Genomic DNA, 18,672 nt, shown 5'->3' on the forward strand with positions numbered 1-18,672 from the left:
ATCTTTCGTCTGGAGACCACTGCTAATGTGCATGTAGTAAACCACTGCGCTACATATGAGGGAGAATGTTGTTGCTCATATAATGAAAGTGAATGGGGTCCAAAACCTTCTACACTTCTTCTTCTTCTGTATTCTATGTAGAACCCTAGGGTTCTTGACTCAGATTTAAAGAGCCCTTTCTGTCAAAACGGTTCTATATAAGGAGAAATGCCTTAAATCATTACAAAATTACATTTAACAAGTTATTTCTTTTTTTAGTTTGGGGTCGACAAGATTCCTCATAAGAAGTTTCTTTTGCCCACTAAGGCTGCATTTATATGATCAAAAATACAGTAAAAACAGCAAAATTGTTAAATATTATTACAATTTAAAGTAACTGTTTTCTATTGCACTATATTTTGAAAATTTGTATTTATTCCTGTGATCAAAGCTGAATTTTCAGCATCATTACTCCAGTCTTCAGTGTCACATGATCCTTCAGAAATCATTCTAATATGCTGATTTGCTGCTCAAGAAACATTTATTATTACTATCAATGTTGAAAACAGTCGTACTGCTTCATATTTTTATGGAAACTGGGATTTTCTTGGGATTCTTTGATGAACAGAAAGTTCAAAAGAAAACAGAAATGTTTTGAAACAGAAATCTTTTGATCAATTTAATGCATCATTGCCCCCAATATTTTGAACCTTAGTGTATAACAATCTTTGAGACACACTATAATGCAATAAGTAAAGGATTATTTTACTCATTGTACATTAACTTGCTTATTACACACCTACTAGAAAATAAACAAATGTACCGAAATTATCTGATGAGAAAAGACGAGAAACTTGCACGGTACGGTAACTCAGTTGCCTGAAACAGCAGTCAATTACACAATCAGTCAAGTATTCCTGAGAGTTGTGTAGTGAAAATTACCAAAATTAAAATGCTATGAAATCATAGACACACAACGGAACATTTTCTGCTATGGCGGAACATCAGAATGCAACTGGAGTGAAGACGAGGAAACCGCAGACACACAAAAACACACTGCTTCAGACGGCACAGAGTTTCCTCAGGGTTGCATCATGGCGTAGATGAAGAAGCTCAGGTTATTTATTCAATGTGCATGTGAGAGGGAGTGTAGGTATGTGTCAAACATACAGATACACACAGACATAATAAGGTAGGGCATTTTAATCCTTTGTCTTCTTGAGTCCTCAACAGTCCACCTGACTTACACATACTGTTTAATTGTCGACCTGTGTATAAATGCGTCAGATGGATGTTTTTGCCAGTTAAACATGTCATCCTGTCCTGTGTTTGCCCCACTTTAAACCTTTTCAGTATGAATGCTGCTATTGCAGTGAATGTTGAGTGTTTAGTACTGACACTGATCTACAGTGAAAATGCTGTAAATACAAAACTAAAAAAAGTACCATTTGATCTCTTGATTTCGACTGTGTGAAATGTTTGGAAGTTCAAAACAAAATCATCCATATGATATCCTCCATCCAGATGTAATACACTCTAAATGTGTGTAGAGATATTTGATGAGTTTAAAACATACAGACCCTCTGTGTGTCTGGCCCAGTGATTACATTTTTTATATTCTATTTTAATTTCATTCGAGTAGAAGCACAAAAGTACTTGATTTTTAGTACTGTTTAAAGGGTTATTTTATTACCAAAACTTGTTACACAATATCAGAACATAAATTTTTTATATATATATATATATTTGAAAGATGCTCACACTTATGCTCACCAAGGTTTCATTTATTTGATCAAAAATACAGTAAAAAGTATTACACAGTAATATTGTAAAATATTATTATATTTTCAAATATAATTTATTCCTGTGATACAAAGCTGAATTTTCAGCATCTTTACTCCAGTCTTCAGGTCACATGATCCTTTAGAAAGCATTCTAATATGCTGATTTGGAGCATGAGAGACTTCTTTCAAAAATATTTTTGACCTAGTTTGCTAAAATATCAAAAACATAATTATCAATGAAAATGACAAAACACGATGAAAAAATAAATGTGTGCTGGCAAATAGTATAAACATAAAACATAAAAGAATTCTTTGTAAACAGTTTCTTTGCAAACTAGTTTAATATTATGGGCATTTCATTTGGTTATTTTTACGTTATTTATAGTTTATAGTTTTTACGTAAAGCAGCCTAGCTCGTACAGATGTGTTTAAAGCATTAAGTCACTTAATTCTGAGGAGGAAAAAAAAATCAGAAAACTTTGTCATGTAATTTGCTTCTCAAGTAAATGTATCTTGATTTAGGAATATTTTGACTTTAACGGAGTCCCTGAAGGGACATGGTGATGGAAAAAATATGAGATGGCAGGGGGAATTCAATGCTTTTGCATTCGCTCGCAAAACCTTTGCATTCCCTCGCAAAAACTTTGCGTTCGCTCGCAAAGAACTTATAAGGTTTGCGAGCAAACGCAAAGTTACTCAGGGAATGCAAACATTTTGCAAGCAAATGCAACGTTTCTTGTGGGAACGTAAAACATTTGAAAGAAAACGCAAAATAGACATATCATTTTTTCCCATCACCATGTCCCTTTAGGGAATCTGCAGACATTTGTACAGGAAAACAAGACAAAAAACGGAATTTTTTTTTTTTTTTTTTTTCAGTGAAACAGGATTTGCGATCCGCTTAAAGTAGGTTAGTAGGTGAAAGCCCGAGAGAGATGTTAGGTTGTTTGGGATTAGCCTTTGATATTAAGTGACGTCTTTATTTTCTTGTAAACTCAAACTTGACTTTAATCTGTTGTTAAATACATCGAAATTATGATTAAGATCCACATGTGGGAGGACTGTCACAGGCTAGAGACTCATCTAATGTATTCTGAGCTGCGATACGTGAGGATGAATGAATATGATTAATTTGCTAGTTTCTCTGCTGAAATTTTACTTCAGTGGAGGTTTTCTTGAAGTCAACTCAGTATCAAATATACCATCTGTAGAAACAGGTACAGTCACCATGTACTATAGGCCACATTTACTAAACAGGGCAACTTAGCATGAGAATACAATTCCAAATAAGCCCTGATGGGAGTGGAAAGTTCTGCGCGCAAATTAGCGTCTGGTGTAAAACATGCTTTTATTGGCGGCAAATAATGGCGCAAATACCAGTAGATTGACTTGCGCAAACCTCAGTAAATCACCTTGCATGATTCATTTAAATACACTCCTCCCATAAATTTTGCGTCTGTAAGTGAAACTCCTTCAGCCGCAATAATAGCTGTTTCCACACCTTTTCAGTGCTAATTTTTCGCGTGTCTTTTGTGAATTCTGACAGTAGTTTTTTTTTGTAACGCCAAAAGAGGGTTTGCGCAAGCTGTTGGTAAATCTGGTCCTATGTGTCCTATATCGTAAGGTAGATTACGGAAACTAAATTCCAAATTCAGAGTACGTTGAAAATCCCAACTGTGCATGTGAGGGTTTTTCAAAGTATGCATCTGTGAATGGACTTGAAGCCAAAGCTGTCTCAGAAGTAAACCTCATGACACACGATCAGAACAAATTTCTGCATAAACTGTCCATAAAACCATATGTTATATATTGTTGCTTTCATTTCAATGCAACAATTAAATTAATTTAGATGCTAATGTTTACATGTATACTACAGGTCAGAAGTTAGGAATACTTAGGATGTTGTATGTCTTTTTAAATAAGTCTCTTTTCAGCAACATGATGGACTGCACTGAAAAAAAAAAAAGTGTTTCAATTAAAAATACAGTAAAAACAGAAAAATTATGAAAGATTATTGCAATTTAAAAGAACTGTTTTCTATGTGAATATATCCTCAAATGTAATTTATTCCTGTGATGCAAAGCTGAATTTTCAGCATCATTACTCCAGTGTTCAGTGTCACATGATCCTTCAGAAATCATTTTAATATGCTGATTTGCTGCTCAAGAAACATTTCTTAATGTTGAAAACAGCTGTTCTGCTTCATACTTTTGTGGAAACGTCTTTCAAAAACAAATCGTAATTATTCCCATTTTGACCGGTATTATCCTACAGAATTTTTATTATGAACTGTGAACACTGGGATTTAGCGAGTTTGATTATCAGTATACAGACATTTGAACTTTTTTGGATGGATGACATTATACGAATAGAAGGCATTTTTCGTTGAAATAACATCTACTGACGACGCATTCACCCTATAAAACCAGGAACACGTGGTAAGACAATAAACAGGATTGATTTTAATTTTGTGTAAATTTTTTTGAAATTTTTACTTAATTGGAATGGTACGAAACTTGGCAAAGGTTTTTGGCACTTGCAATGTGAACATGAAAAAAACAACAACAACAACAACAAAAAAATTCATGGACATGATTAGAAAATAGTCACAAGTGTGTAATCACACTTTCCTCGTGTGATTACTGGGATGACGAATGATTACTGAGTGATGAATGGGAGACAAATTTTATATAGTGGAAGCTTTTGGTACTGCGGCCAAACAAAATCTTACTGAAAGCTCATTTTTTGAGATATCAAGCTCAAATTTGGATCACAGCTTGTTTAGATTTATGGCTTTGATTTTCTTGCAGTTTTATAGTAAAACGTGATTTTGAAAATATATATTTCATATAAAAATTTTAAATAGTTTTTTTTTATGCATTTTTCATTACAATACACGTAAAATTATGTTACTTTTTTCACTTTAGCAATATTCTGCCAAGTGTCGTCTATGAAAAGAGATCAAACTTAAGTCTGTGCTCTAAAGCATTCAAGATTGACAACAGTTTAAATTGGAAATTTAATTTTCAGGTCTATGCTCAAAAAGTGAATGAATGGATTATAAATACAGTGTACAGTAAATATAATTTAGTATAAAAAATCCCCTAAAAATATATTACAAAATATATACAAAATGTTACATAAAAAACATTAGCAAACTAAAATATAGCACATTAATTTTGTTGACAAAAAAAGAAAGAAAATGCTGTCATTTTTGACTGACATGCACCATCCACAATTTAGAATGTTATCAATGGAGACACAATGAGTAATCTAAATGTTAATACATCAGAGAGTACAAAAAAATTCACATGATATGTTATCCTTTGTGATCAGGCAACCTTCTAAAGAGAAACTTTCAGTCACGAAGCACACAGTGTCCTTAAAATTTCACATGAAAATATAAATTTTGTAGACAACAATATCTCAGCTTGAATAGTGATTTATTCTTTCCTCTATGAAGGACAAAAACAATCCTTCAGGTAATTTAATTACAGCAGAAAGATTCAGTATCTTCAGAGGAATGGCTGCCTTCAATGCATGAGTGCTGTTTCCTTTTTTCTTTATAGCAATTCAGAGTCAGAGACTATAAAATCAGTGTATAAGTGTGTGCTTTTAAAAGCTCCGAGGCTTTAGGCCTGTGCAAGTCTATTTGTCAAAGCATATTGGGGAATTTGTGTGCTTTTCTGTTGTTTGTGTACTTAGACTGTTGTGTATTGAGTGGAAAACAGAACAATGTAGAACATTAGCTTTTCTAATTAGACGAGCGAGCAGAAATGCATGGTTACCTACAAAGAAATGGTAAATAAATAATTACCGACCTCATGCTATTAGACATCTTTATGTCTAATTTTCTCCCACTGCCTGAATCCTACTTCTACTGTGCTCTTTTATTTTTCCCTAATCTATAATTACATTACTCTCTGTAAGACCTTCTGTGGCCAAATATCCTCTAAAATGATGGCAGCACCTCTAATCGCCCATTATGGTCATTTTCTGTTCAAGGAAGAGGTACACTGGTTTTGCTGAATCAAATTTTTCTCCATTCCAAAAACCTAGTGAGCTATATATATACAGTATATACAGTAATGGCCAAAAGTGATGTCCGGAAGGGATTTTTTTTAATGACCCTTCAAGTTTGATTGAACGATCCAAATATGAGAAAAATATTGTATGTTATTTAATGAAGCACAAATCTCTAAACTTGGTTTATATCTTTAAGAAAAATGCATAAAAAAAAAAAGAAATTGACTACATCAGTTATTAATATTTCAGTGGAAGTATAAGACTCACCTAGAGTTGCAGGCTCCAGCAGACTGGCCAATAACAGCACTTGTAAAACCCCCATGGCCCCACCCCTCATTCTGGATTGGCCGGTTTGTGTGTAGCTCCTCCCCTTCCAGCAGATTGGTTAGGTGACTATGTAGTTCACTCAAGATTCAGAGTAGTTCTTTTTGTTCAACAACTATAAAACCACCTATGAACACAAAAAGAAGACAACACTTTTATTAATGGTCAACCGGCATGGATTTCTCAATAGTACAGATACACTGAAAACTTTGTTTACATAATATTTTTGCAATTTAAGCATTGCCCTCAAAATTGAAAACAGAAATATTTTATAATAAAATGAAAGGCTGTCAGCAGATTTTGCAACTGGCACAAGGAACAAATAACACTTCATAGGCCAAAGCCAATCGTACAATCAAAATCATTTGTAAGTTTTCCATCTAATATGTATTTTTGGTTTTATTTAACAATTTGTAATCATTTTTGTTTTAGCTTTAGTTACCATTAACAACTGATTCAAATTAGCCAAGCATCAGCTGATTTATCACTTTAACATTACAGGTTATCAGTTATTTATTATGGTGAGCACATCAAGGCTTAAACATCTCAAATTAAACCACCATCAAGTAGCTGCTAAGTAAAAAGTACTGTACCATAATATATCATGGTACTGCCATTGTTTGATTTTGGACAAACACCAATACATTATGTTAATCATTAAAGCAATAAAGTGTCATAAAGAACATGGCAATAATTCAGTGTTACATCATAGTACCACAGTATTATTGTTTGATACCCTGATACCAGCACATAGTATGTTAATGTCTTAATGTGTTAGTGTGATCTGATCTACGACAACACAGTGTTTGACTGTTTTTCCCTGAAGAAGAGGGAGCAATTTCTCCGGATGGCTGATGACAGTGATGGAATGTCCAGGGTCAAAGGTCACCTGACAAGGAAATTTTCACTCATCAAAAAAAAAAAAAAAACTCTGCGCAATATTCTCCTGCAGGCAGTAAAAGAATAAATAACTCCACATGTCAATGTGGTAACTGATACTTGGGGTCCCATGATGCTTTGCAGCACTGCTTTAGTGTTAATTAGGAAATAACACCATAATGATCATAACAGGCATAACCCATATAAAGCACAAACATCAAGCCTTTTACAGATTCAAAGCCGTGAGAAGGTGGATTGCGAGCCACATAACGTTAGTTAAACCCCTGGTAACAAACAAGCTTCTCAACACCTCACTCTCCCTTTCTCACTCACTCCTTTCCTTCCTGTGGAATCCCGTTGTTTTGTGGCTCTTGGGATCTGGCCGATAAAGGATCCTGTGGAATGCCGGAGCGCTCGGCTCGCTGCACTGGATATGAATAGGTGCTGATGTTTACAGATTCTTCAGGCCTGAAATCTCCAAAGCACTTCAGACTGGGCAAAACCAAACACTGGAACACAGAGTTTCTACTGGACAACACACTACCATGGCAGATATGACCCACAGAAAGACTGCTCAGCTTACTTGCCAATACACACTGCCCAGCTAAAAAAAAGAAAGAAAAACAAAGGTTGCTTAAATAGGCAAATGCTTAAGAGTCTATACTGGATCATTATTTCAGTGATTATTATGTTTCTAGCATGTTATATGTTTAGTAACAGTTCTTCTAACCCTATCTGATGGAGTGTATAGCTTTTCATTTCTTAAACAACCATGTAGGAAGACACGATTATGGCCATATTCCAGGATGACAATGTCAAGATTCATCAGGCTCAAATTGTGAAAGAATGGTTTGGAGGGAGCATGAAGAATCATTTGAATTGAGTCCAGACCTTAAATTCAGTGAAAGTGTTTGGGATGTGCTGGAGGAGACTTTACAGAGTGCTGGACTCTTGCATTGACAATACAAGATCTTGACCAAAAATTGATGCACCTCTTGATGGAAATAAATGTGCTGCTTTAAGTCATTATGTGTCTTCTTCAAGCGATTATTATTATTTTTTTATTATTATTATTGGCCGGGTAGTGTATACCCATTTATATAATATTATACATTTATTTTTTATATATAATATACATATTTTATTTCAGTTTATTTAAATTACCAAAAAAATAATTGTAATAGTTATAGATTTAACAATATAGAGTTATAGTTATAAATAAAAGTTTAACAAAAAGTTTTAAATGTAATGTCATTTACTGTAACTATCAAGTAAAATATATTTTGAATACATGTAATTGTACAAATATTTGTTCTGCATGACTTGTTGCACTACATTACCTCCACAGTTTTTTTTTTATTATTAAATAAATAATAGATGAAGGTTTTTTTTTAATAAATAATATTTTAACAAAACCACTTCAGACTTTTTCAAATAAAAAAATGACTAAACCTTAAATTAAAAATTAAAATGAAAGCTGAAATTCGATGTAATAATAAATAATATAAAAGTATATAACACTACAATAACACTGGTTTAAAGTCACCATTAAAAATCAAAATGGATGGAATATTGCTGTATTTATTATAAATGAATTATCTATATATCTTATATATCTTATTAAATAAATTATTTTATTTTTTTAAATCTGTTATCTGTGCATTATCTTGTAGCGACATCTCTTCTCTTCTCTGATGAGGTGTATACTTGCGTGAGGGCGGAGCAACCCGTCACTCACATGAGATCCACCAATAGCAAACCACAACCATCCAATCAATTTCTCATTAACAAAATCAAGTACCGCCCAACATTTGTTCTTGTTCTAGAAGCCATTTCACTCTGATATACATCACAATAGCGAATAAAAGACGATCACAACCTCCATTTCAGAAAGAGTTCACAACAAAAAATAAAAAGTGAGTGATCATTTACTCACCCTCATAACACTGTCACCTTTATGGTTTACTCACGCTTTTGTTGTCAGGGAAACAGTAGCATGCCCCATTCAAAATGTTGTGTTCACTGTTTTCTAAGTCATATGTGTTTGGAACAACATGAGAATTTAAAATTTTTGTATGATTTCACTTTCACCCATGACGCTGAATAAACTTGTCTGGTTGTTTTATGTGTGTGTGTAAAAAAGTCGCTGTGTGTGCGCATCTTCTCAGTAATGTGTGCAGAATGTGAGGAATCAGCCAATCAGAGCAGAGAAGGGCATCCTGGGAGAAGCAGGGGAGCAGGCAAGCAGGCGAGGGCTGAATCCCCAGAGTCAGCGCAATCGCTGGGCTTTTTTGAACCATGATTCCCTGTCGTCAGCGAGTGCATTTGGCTTGTTGCTCACCGACTCAACCACAACTGTCATGCACTTCCAGAAAGAAACAGGTCTGAATAGAGACACACGCACACCATTATCATGTGCATATGTGACAGAGGGAGTTGTGAAGTCACATAGAGTATGTGAAAAACATGACACGTTTTAAACACCCATGCACACACAAACAAGTGGCAGCACATAGTCAGCTGTGGCTATGGGATCTGAAATGTGTTTCTCTACATCTATAAATGAGGGTGAGATTTTTCAGAAATTACCACGTGCTGTTACACCTTTCATGCAATTTTACCAAACTAAGTCGTTCTCACTCTCTCTCTCTCTTTCTCCAAAACAAAATCTCCACGTTTAACCAAATGGAATTTCCTTCCTTTGAGGATCAACGCAAATCTGGCGAAGGTATCAGGCCAGAAATTCACTCATTAGCTCAAACTAGTTTTGGATCTTTTTCAAATTAAAATTACCACAGGAAACATTTTAAGGTCACACACTCGCCAGTGTTAACATATGCTCTAACACTCACAGACGCAAACAAACTCTGGAGAGAGAACCGACTGCTGTGAATACGACCTCTTGGCACGCGCTACAGCTCCATTAGGCGCTAAACACACACTAAACTAAACTACTAATTCACTGTAAAGAAAAAAAAGGGAAAAAAAAGTTGACCTAACTTAATAAAAATAAGGCAATCTATCACATTTAACTTAAGTTAACTCAAATAATTTACTCCAATTAAAGTCAACTTAAATACGTTTGAACTTAAAAATGATTGTCAAGGCAACTAAAGATTGTTTAGCATTTAGCAATGCAAGGGGTTACAATCCTTGTTCTTTCCTCTTCTTACATGATGCGAACAGTATTTGCCTCTTAAAACAAGAGGCAAACATTTTCCCCTGCTAGGCAAATAAACTGCGTACAAAAGTTGCAGTGAGAAGCACATATACCTCAGCACAACACAACACAAATCTCAAAAATGGTGGTGATCAACAAATGTTAATTCAGTAAAAATATGAACTCTGAACCATATGACAGCTAAATAACAGTGACAACAACAGCTGCAGCATGAATTTAGCCAGTAAATGTATGATTTTATTCAAGCTGCAATGCATGCTGGGAACTGCCACAACATTGTTCAATGATAACTCAATTTGGAAAGTTGGGACAACATTTGGATAAGCTTTAGACAAATACTTGAGAATCTAAAAAAGGCCAACAAACAACATATTCTTGTTTAGTTCACTCAGGATAATAAACTGACTCAGTTCAAGCTACCTTGTTATATATTTTAAATATTTCTGATTAGCTTTAATTAATAGCTTTAATGAATTGTTTTATATTGTTTAATTATATATAATATATATTATATATATACTGTGAAACAGTAGCATGTCATGTCAGAAAAGTAAGCGGTTCTTGAACAGAAGCAGACTGTAAGCTGCTTGTTAAAAGCCTAAATGCAACCACTCAAAATAACACTCATTCTCAGAGCTCTCATAGTGTGGTTGGGAAATTATCAAATGTCCAATAAATGGCACAAATAGAAGTTTTTTCTCACCCACACATCTTTAAATGTGTGTTATCTGACCATCTATGTGTGTGTTTGTGTGTATGTAGGACAGAGTCCATATCATGATAATGATCAGGGTGTGTGTTGGTTTCCTCTTAGTGAGCCGTGTGGAGCGACAAGAGCTTTCATTAGGATGATCTTCACTCACACAAACACACACTGAGAAACACAATCCTGCGACACAAACGTTATCTGATGGGAGTTGAATGTAATGCTTCCACCGCAATGAATAACCTGAATACCTCTCAATCCTTACAGTGTTTCAAAGGCAGCACACTATTGATAGGCTACTCCTCAAGCAGGCTGGTTAGCACATATAGTGATTTGAACACCAGTAAGCCCTAAGCATTAAAGGGATTGTTCACACAAAAATGAAAGTTGTCATCATTTACTAATCCTTATGACTTTCTTACTCAACACACACACACGCATGCACGCACGCAAAATAATATTGAATATCGTTGGTAACCAAACACTTTTGGTTTGGTCTGAATTGTGTTGTGTTTTGCAAGTGCAAAAACATCTGCAGAAAAAGTAAAAAATACAAAAAAGTTAAAAAAGTTAAAAATTGCATTACTTAGTTACTTTTTATGGAAAGTAATTTGTTAGTATACTTTTGCGTTGCAGGTTTTTTTTTTTTGTAAAATTTTTGGCAAATATAGGCTAAAGGCCTTTTCACACCAAAAGTGAAATTAATAATCCTCAGACTGAAGGAAATGCAAATTCACTCCTGTACAGTAGAAGACGCAGCTCAAACAAAGCTTTTCCGCTGTGCTGCCATTCTGGATTGAAGTTCAACACTATAAATAATATAACCTAACCCTTACATACATTTTCTGCATTTTTACTATTACATTTTGTAAATGTTATAATTTATTTTCATTCCATTTTTACAAATGATGAGTTTTTGTCAGATTTATCTCACTTCTAGGTACAAATCTGTACACAAAGTATTAAGCCCCTCTTTCTTGATATGACTAACACAAGCAATGTATTAAAGCTTACTGTGATTGTGTGTGTGTGTGTGTGTGTGTGTGTGTGTATGTGTGTGTGTGTGTGTGTGTGTGTGTGTGTGTGTGTGTGTGTGTGTGTGTGTGTGTGTGTGTGTGTGTGTGTGTGTGTGTGTGTGTGTGTGTGTGTGTGTGTGTGTGTGTACCCTGATTTGAATGGCAGTGTGTGTCTAGAGGAATTGTTTTGACTTTTTATCCACAATGGAAAATCATGCAAAGTGAGGGAACACAATGCAAATCTGATGTGTGTGTGTTTGTGTGTGTGTGTGTGTGTGTGTGTGTGTGTGTGTGTGTGTGTGTGTGTGTGTGTGTGTGTGTGTGTGTGTGTGTGTGTGTGTGTGTGTGTGTGTATTTCCTGAATGAAACAGCAGTGCTTTATACAGAAGCTCTTTATATAAAGTTGGATTATATGAATTGGAATGGATTTATATAAAGTATGCCCAGTTTTATCCGCATAAATACAGTATACTCGTTTTTCATGTTTTTCATCTCACTTTATTAACCAATGTCTTTGCTTCTGACTTTCGATGGTTTTCAAATACTTTTTGTGCGCAAAAAAAAAAAAAAAAAAAAATGACTTTATTCAACTACACATTTTCTTCCATGTGGGCCTCTGACGTGAGTTCACGAGAGCCACGACACATGCGCGAGAACTATGGAAGAACGCAGATGAGTCTCGGTGTAGTGTTTAAAATGGTTCTAAAGTGTGCATTTCCTGGATGTCCGAATCGTGAGAAACCAACGAGAAAACGTAAAAGTGCCTTACCAATGCTGCAAAATGAATGGTGTACCTTTCACACTTTCCCATCAAATGATCGTGAGCGTCATCTTCTCAGTTCTCGTGCATGAGTCGTGGCGCTCTCGTGAACTCACGTCAGAGGCCCAAAAGGAAGCAAATGAATAGTTGAATAAAGTCGGTTTTTTTTTTTTTTTTTTGCACACAAAAAGTATTCTAGTTGCTTCATAAACTTAAGGTTGAGCCACAGTAGTCACTTGGACTATTTTAACAATGTCTTTATTAACTTTTCTGGGCCGGCAGATGCAATTCCCTTGCAGTGATTTGCAGAGAGTGAGACAGCTCTCAGATTTAATCAAAAATATCTTAATTTGTGTTCTGAAGATGAACGAAAGTCTTAAGGTGTTGGAACAACATGAGGGTGAGTAATTACTGACAGAATTTTCATTTTTGGGTGAACTAACCCTTTAAGTAGCTGTATATAAAACCATTTGAAGTCTGTGGAATGTGTGTTTGTGTGCAAGTGTATGTGCGTGTTAATATTTGTCTTGAGTGTCCAAAATGTCCATGACTGCCAGTGCATGTGTGTGTGTGTGTTAATTTTTGTCTTGAGTGTCCAAAATGTCCACTATCAACAAAATGTCCAGAGTCCCATTCCATAATTACACATTCTGAAAATATCAGTGCAGTGGCTAATTGGTGCGGCCAAAGTCATTCAGCCTGTGTGTGTGTACAAGCGTGTGTGTGTGTGTGTGTGAGTGTGTGTGTGTGTGGGTGGGTGTGTGTGTGTGTGTGTGTGTGTGTGTTCTGAGCAATCAGTGATGTTAATTTGTCTAGTTTTGGATGCGGTTCCCTTGCAGGCTGTGTCCGAAACGTGAAAAAACTGCCATACTTCTCAGGCAGTCTACAGGGATGTTAAGGCATCAGGGCTGAATCCAATGTTTGTGTAACATTCTGCCTTAGGAAATGGCTTCAAACTGGTCAGTTTTTGAAGGCAAATTTGCAGCTTCCATCTAGATGTGGTTGGATGAATTAAAAAAAAAAACGTATTTTACAGAATTACTTTGAAAAGTATACATATTGTATGCCTTGGTGAGCAGAAGAGACCTCAGAGACCCATTTATTGCTCTTGTAAACTATACTATGTATTAGATGACGTGATTTTTTATATACTCAAATATGTTAGCAGTTCTTTCTCAGTTTTCTTACTTTGTAGGAACATCCCTAAAATGATAAAATGATCATTATATTTTTATATTACAGTCAAGTTTTAAAACCCTGTATGTTATTTGGCATGACATGATGTTTGTGCTCTCCAGCCAGACCTTTTCTGGACCTTGCCAAACTTTAATAACCGTAATCACAGTATAAAGGGTGTTTATTTTTATTTTTCATGTTAGCATGTTACTTGCAATAAAAAGTGCTCAAATCGAATAATTACTCAAAAAAAAAAAAAAAAAAGCACCCCTGCATGATTGTTTTGGTTATCTGGGCCATTCGCGGTTGAATACTCCAGCCATAGAATGCATAAACAACTACTTAAGAAAATGTTTTGTAGTCTGACAGTAGTTCAGCTATTTTCATAAAGCCACCGCTTTTCCAGTAACAAGATACTTTCTTGACCAAACAGACCAAACATCGAGTCACGTTTTAACCTTGTAAAGCCTGACATATGAAATAGCAGTCAGAAAAATACATGCAGTAAAAATATAACATTTTATTGAACCTTAAAAATCCAAAAAAAGTTTTATTTCTGACATACTTCAAGCACTCGCACTACTTCTGACACGAAGAACATTGTTGCTTTGCCAAGTCCAGTGTAGACCTAGTGTCATACAGTAGGCTTTATAGGATTAATATTGCACAATATACAGATGTAATAAACATACTTTCCTAAATGTTCTCTCTCAAATGACAATGTAAATTCAGATTCATTTTAGTGAATTGGTTCATTTGGACAGTCACCAGGGGTTACATCCCATTGTGTAACCCACTGACCCTGACATTTAAACCTCGCAGTGGTGGACATTTGGTGTCCTTCGTCCCGACACACATCTTTCTAGGACCGGATTTGTCCTCGGGGGGGCCAAAGCAATATCACCTTGTCCTGATGGACAGATTGAGCAATAAACTCTCCACCCTATGATTCATACAAGCACCGAACAACAGAATGAGCTCTGGGATGCAGCCACCGAGACGAGATGAACAGATGGAGGAAGAGAGGTGTGTTGAATGAACAGCAGCTGATCCCGTATCACATGATCAGAGCTCGCACCATTGGATGCTGGCAGTGATTGAAGGACCCAGTGGCCAATCAGACGTCCCACATGGAGGACCATATTGTGCCCTCAGCGGGAGGAATGCAGCTAGATTAACTGTGCCCAGATCAACAGTGTGTGTGTGTAGAACTGTAAAACTCTGCATGGATTTGTCTTTCGGTCCCTCAGCACGCGTCTTTTGTCCGAATATATGCACAGAGATCAAACAACAACAAAATCCATTGTGTGTGCAGAGCGTGTGTGTATCAATCAGTTTTCCTTTCGATTTCAACTGAGGCAGATTCATTAGAGAAGATTCATTCAAATCAAATTATAGTGTATTGCTACCATTTATATGGTGTTCTGGACAAACCCATCATTCATACGAATTCATACGAATTGGGAAACTCGCAAAATATGTACGGTTTAACGAAAATCTTACGAATTCGTACGAGTGAGGTTGCCTCATAAAATTCGTACGAACTGCCGTGAGATCACTGGGATTTAGACAAATTGCACGAATTCGTACGAGTGAGTTGGTTGTGAGTTAGCGTTGTCTGGACAGTGCTATTATTGTTTAGTTATTATTATTAAATCTAAAACTCAACACAATTCAACTCAGCTCAACATTATTTATTTAGCACCATTAAAAACAAAAACAAAATGTAGGTGCTGTACATATCAAGTACCATCAAAATTAGCCCCATGTACAACATAATTTACAACACAGAACAAATCAGACACAGCACAAAAGTTGAGTTCAACTCAACTCAAGTTAAGTTGAAGCGGAAGTAAATAAAAGTGTAGAAATACAAAATCTTGATTGATCAAGAAATCAAGAATTTCAGTAACACTTGTCATTAATGACACTCTGTCATTAATGAATTAATGTCCACAACAATATTTTCAGTAATTACTAGGGAGTTATCATGCTTTTCACTTTAGAATACTGATACAAATATTTAGTTATTCCTCCAGAAGGATTTGGTAATACTTGAGTCATTACTAGTGGGTTACCATGACCTTCACTTTAGAATTAATTATACATTATGCATTATTCATGTTAATTATGAACCTGTAAATAGTTGTTCTTAGTAGTCCTCTGGGAGGTATAAAAAAAGTAGTTATTGATTAGCTAATAGTGAACATTCGACTAAGTGCTATCACTTACTAATTCATTAATCAGAGTTTCTTGTTAGTAAATGGTAGTTACTAGACTGTTAATAATGCGTTACTCATTTGTTCCCGTGTAGTTACAGTATTCATTAATGATGGAATAGTATTCTAAAGTGTTACCAGAATTTCTAATAATACAAAATTTCTAGAAAGAAAGAAAGAAAGAAAGAAAGAAAGAAAGAAAGAAAGAAAGAAAAAAAGGAAAAGATGAATGTATGAGTATAGTCGAATGTAGGATGCACAAAGTAAGAGGCAGAAAAAAAAAATTTCTCCAGTAAAGAAACTCGTTTAAAACCATTTGCAAACTCGCAGGGTGTGAGTGCCTCATATTTCGTCTTTGTTATAACATGTCGCTAGAGTATCAACAACAGATTATTTTGCTTGATTTTCTTTCTGTATGTGTGTGTGTGTGTGTGTGTGTGTGTGTGTGTGTGTGTGTGTGTGTGTGTGGGTGGGTGGGTGGGTGGGTGGGTGCGCTCAGGTCTGTGTGAGTGTTCACAGCATTTATACTAATTGGAAGTTGGATTGTTTTTGATAATGTTATTACAGGAATCTACATTTGTCGGAATTACCTTTCTTGTGGAGACCATTAAAACCTCACTTATTTTAAGATCATATTCACCCAAACACTCAGACACACACACACACAAACACACACACACATTGGGTTTTCATGTTTTGTGGGGACTTTACATGGACATAATGATTTTTATACTGTACAAACTGTATATTCAACCACCTAAACCTACCCATCACAGAAAATGTTCTGCATTTTTACATTTTCAAAAAAATGTCATTCTGTATGATTTATGAGCTTGTTTCCTCATGGGGATCAAAAATTGTCCACACAAGGAACAGGATTTTGCATATTGCCATCTTTGTGGGGACATTTTGTCCCCATAACAGGGTTTACCAGGACACACACACACACACACACACACACACACACACACACACACACACACACACAGAGAGAGATTGAGTTTCCATGTTTACGGGGAAATTCAATAGACATAATGGTTTTTATACTGTACAAACTGTATATTCTCTCCCCTTACACTAACCCTATCCCTAAACGTACACATTTTAGAAACTTTCTGCTATTTTAGATTTTCAAAAAGATCATTCTGTATGATTTATAAGATTGTTTCCTCATGCGGACCAAAAAAGCAACTGGAATGAACTAATTTAACGAATGCAATTAACTAAGCATAACTATTAATAGGCGCTTGTTTGTTTACTGAAGTCGACATGAAACGGCATTTGAAACTCATTTTTATTTCCAGATCATGATGCATTTCACACTTAAACAGGATGATTAACAAGAAGAAAATGTAGGGTGGGACTTGATTTCACAAATTTCATGCCAGACTGCGATTATGTCACGGCAAGTTTTCAGAAACACTGCATTGCACTTACAACAGTAGCCTAAAATAGTGCTTAAATTGATATTTGCCCACTGGTTAACCTTTCTCTACGTCCACAGAAAGGAAATTTGTTTCAGAGGGAGAGCAAGTGATTATATTTTGATGAAAGATTACCGAGACAACATCTTTTTATACCGTAACATGCAATGATGAATCATGTGCAATAAGACCAGCAAAATACTAATAATGTACATTTGGCAAATATTAGATTTAACATGGGCTTAGATTTATTTCTGTATTTATTGTTTTATCAATATGCAAATTAACACTTTACAATTTGGGTGCACTAATAATAACGCACAGACTAATGCACAGGTAATTATGGGTTAATGTATGACTCATGAAGAACTAAACAATTAATTAATGATTGCTGCATCAGCGACTAGTAAAGAGTCTATCTCATTACTAGATTAAGTACTATATGAATTGCTATTCATTAAATGTGCCATCATGTATTAATTCCTAACAACATACAGTATTCACTAATAGTGTAATTGAATGTGTTAATTACCACAATGGGTCTAAGCCGTGCATTTGAACTTAGTGGTCTGCTTTAATTATTCATTGTTATGACTTTACTTGTTGAGTCACATGACTATTAACTCATTATTAAGTAATATATTATCTTTGTTTATATATAAAATGATTAGTGAGTGTTGTGCATTTGGTTTGGGGTTTTAACATGAACAAACAGGCAACACAAATACTTCCCGGCTTTTTGTAAAATCGCAGAATTATGAGGCAACAATACAATCAATTCTTTGAATCACCAACTGATGAGATCATGAAGTTAGTTTGTCACTGTGCTGCCGTGCAACGGTTTTCAACCATTGTGATTCCATCTAAAGGGAAAAATATTCTGTGGACAATGACTGAAGAAAGTACAGCCATTAATCACAGCGACAGAGAGAGAGAATGGAGAGGGAGTGAAATTCATAACGAAGGAACACATTGTCTATTGTTCTGTATATTCAAGAGCCAATGAGATGCTTTCTAATTGCAAATGCATCAAATTAATAATGAAAATGAAACATTTTTAGTAAATAGTCTCAAAACTAACCAGCAACATTTACATTTCTGTTTAGTAAAGAAATCATGTGTTTCACATTTAAATCCAGGCAGCACGTATTAAACTGAGAAATACTCTACAATAATCTACAAATAACAACTGAAGTAA

At 35.2% G+C, this 18,672-nt stretch overlaps 1 protein-coding gene across 19 annotated transcripts in view; it reads right to left on the bottom strand.

Moving 5' to 3' along the window:
- Window positions 1–18,672, bottom strand: part of LOC307155720 (adhesion G protein-coupled receptor L3) — a 324,537-nt gene that overhangs the window by 233,256 nt on the left and 72,609 nt on the right. For all 19 annotated transcript variants that reach the window (XM_079866593.1, XM_079866603.1, XM_079866601.1 and 16 more), the window contains one exon: window positions 6,057–6,240. In XM_079866593.1, the coding sequence (XP_079722719.1) occupies window positions 6,057–6,126 (70 nt within the window). In that variant the 5' untranslated portion in view covers window positions 6,127–6,240. The remainder of the gene's footprint in view (window positions 1–6,056; window positions 6,241–18,672) is intronic.

The sequence above is a fragment of the Squalius cephalus genome (assembly GCF_949319135.1).
Source record: "Squalius cephalus genome assembly, chromosome: 3".
Classification (NCBI taxonomy): domain Eukaryota; kingdom Metazoa; phylum Chordata; class Actinopteri; order Cypriniformes; family Leuciscidae; genus Squalius; species Squalius cephalus.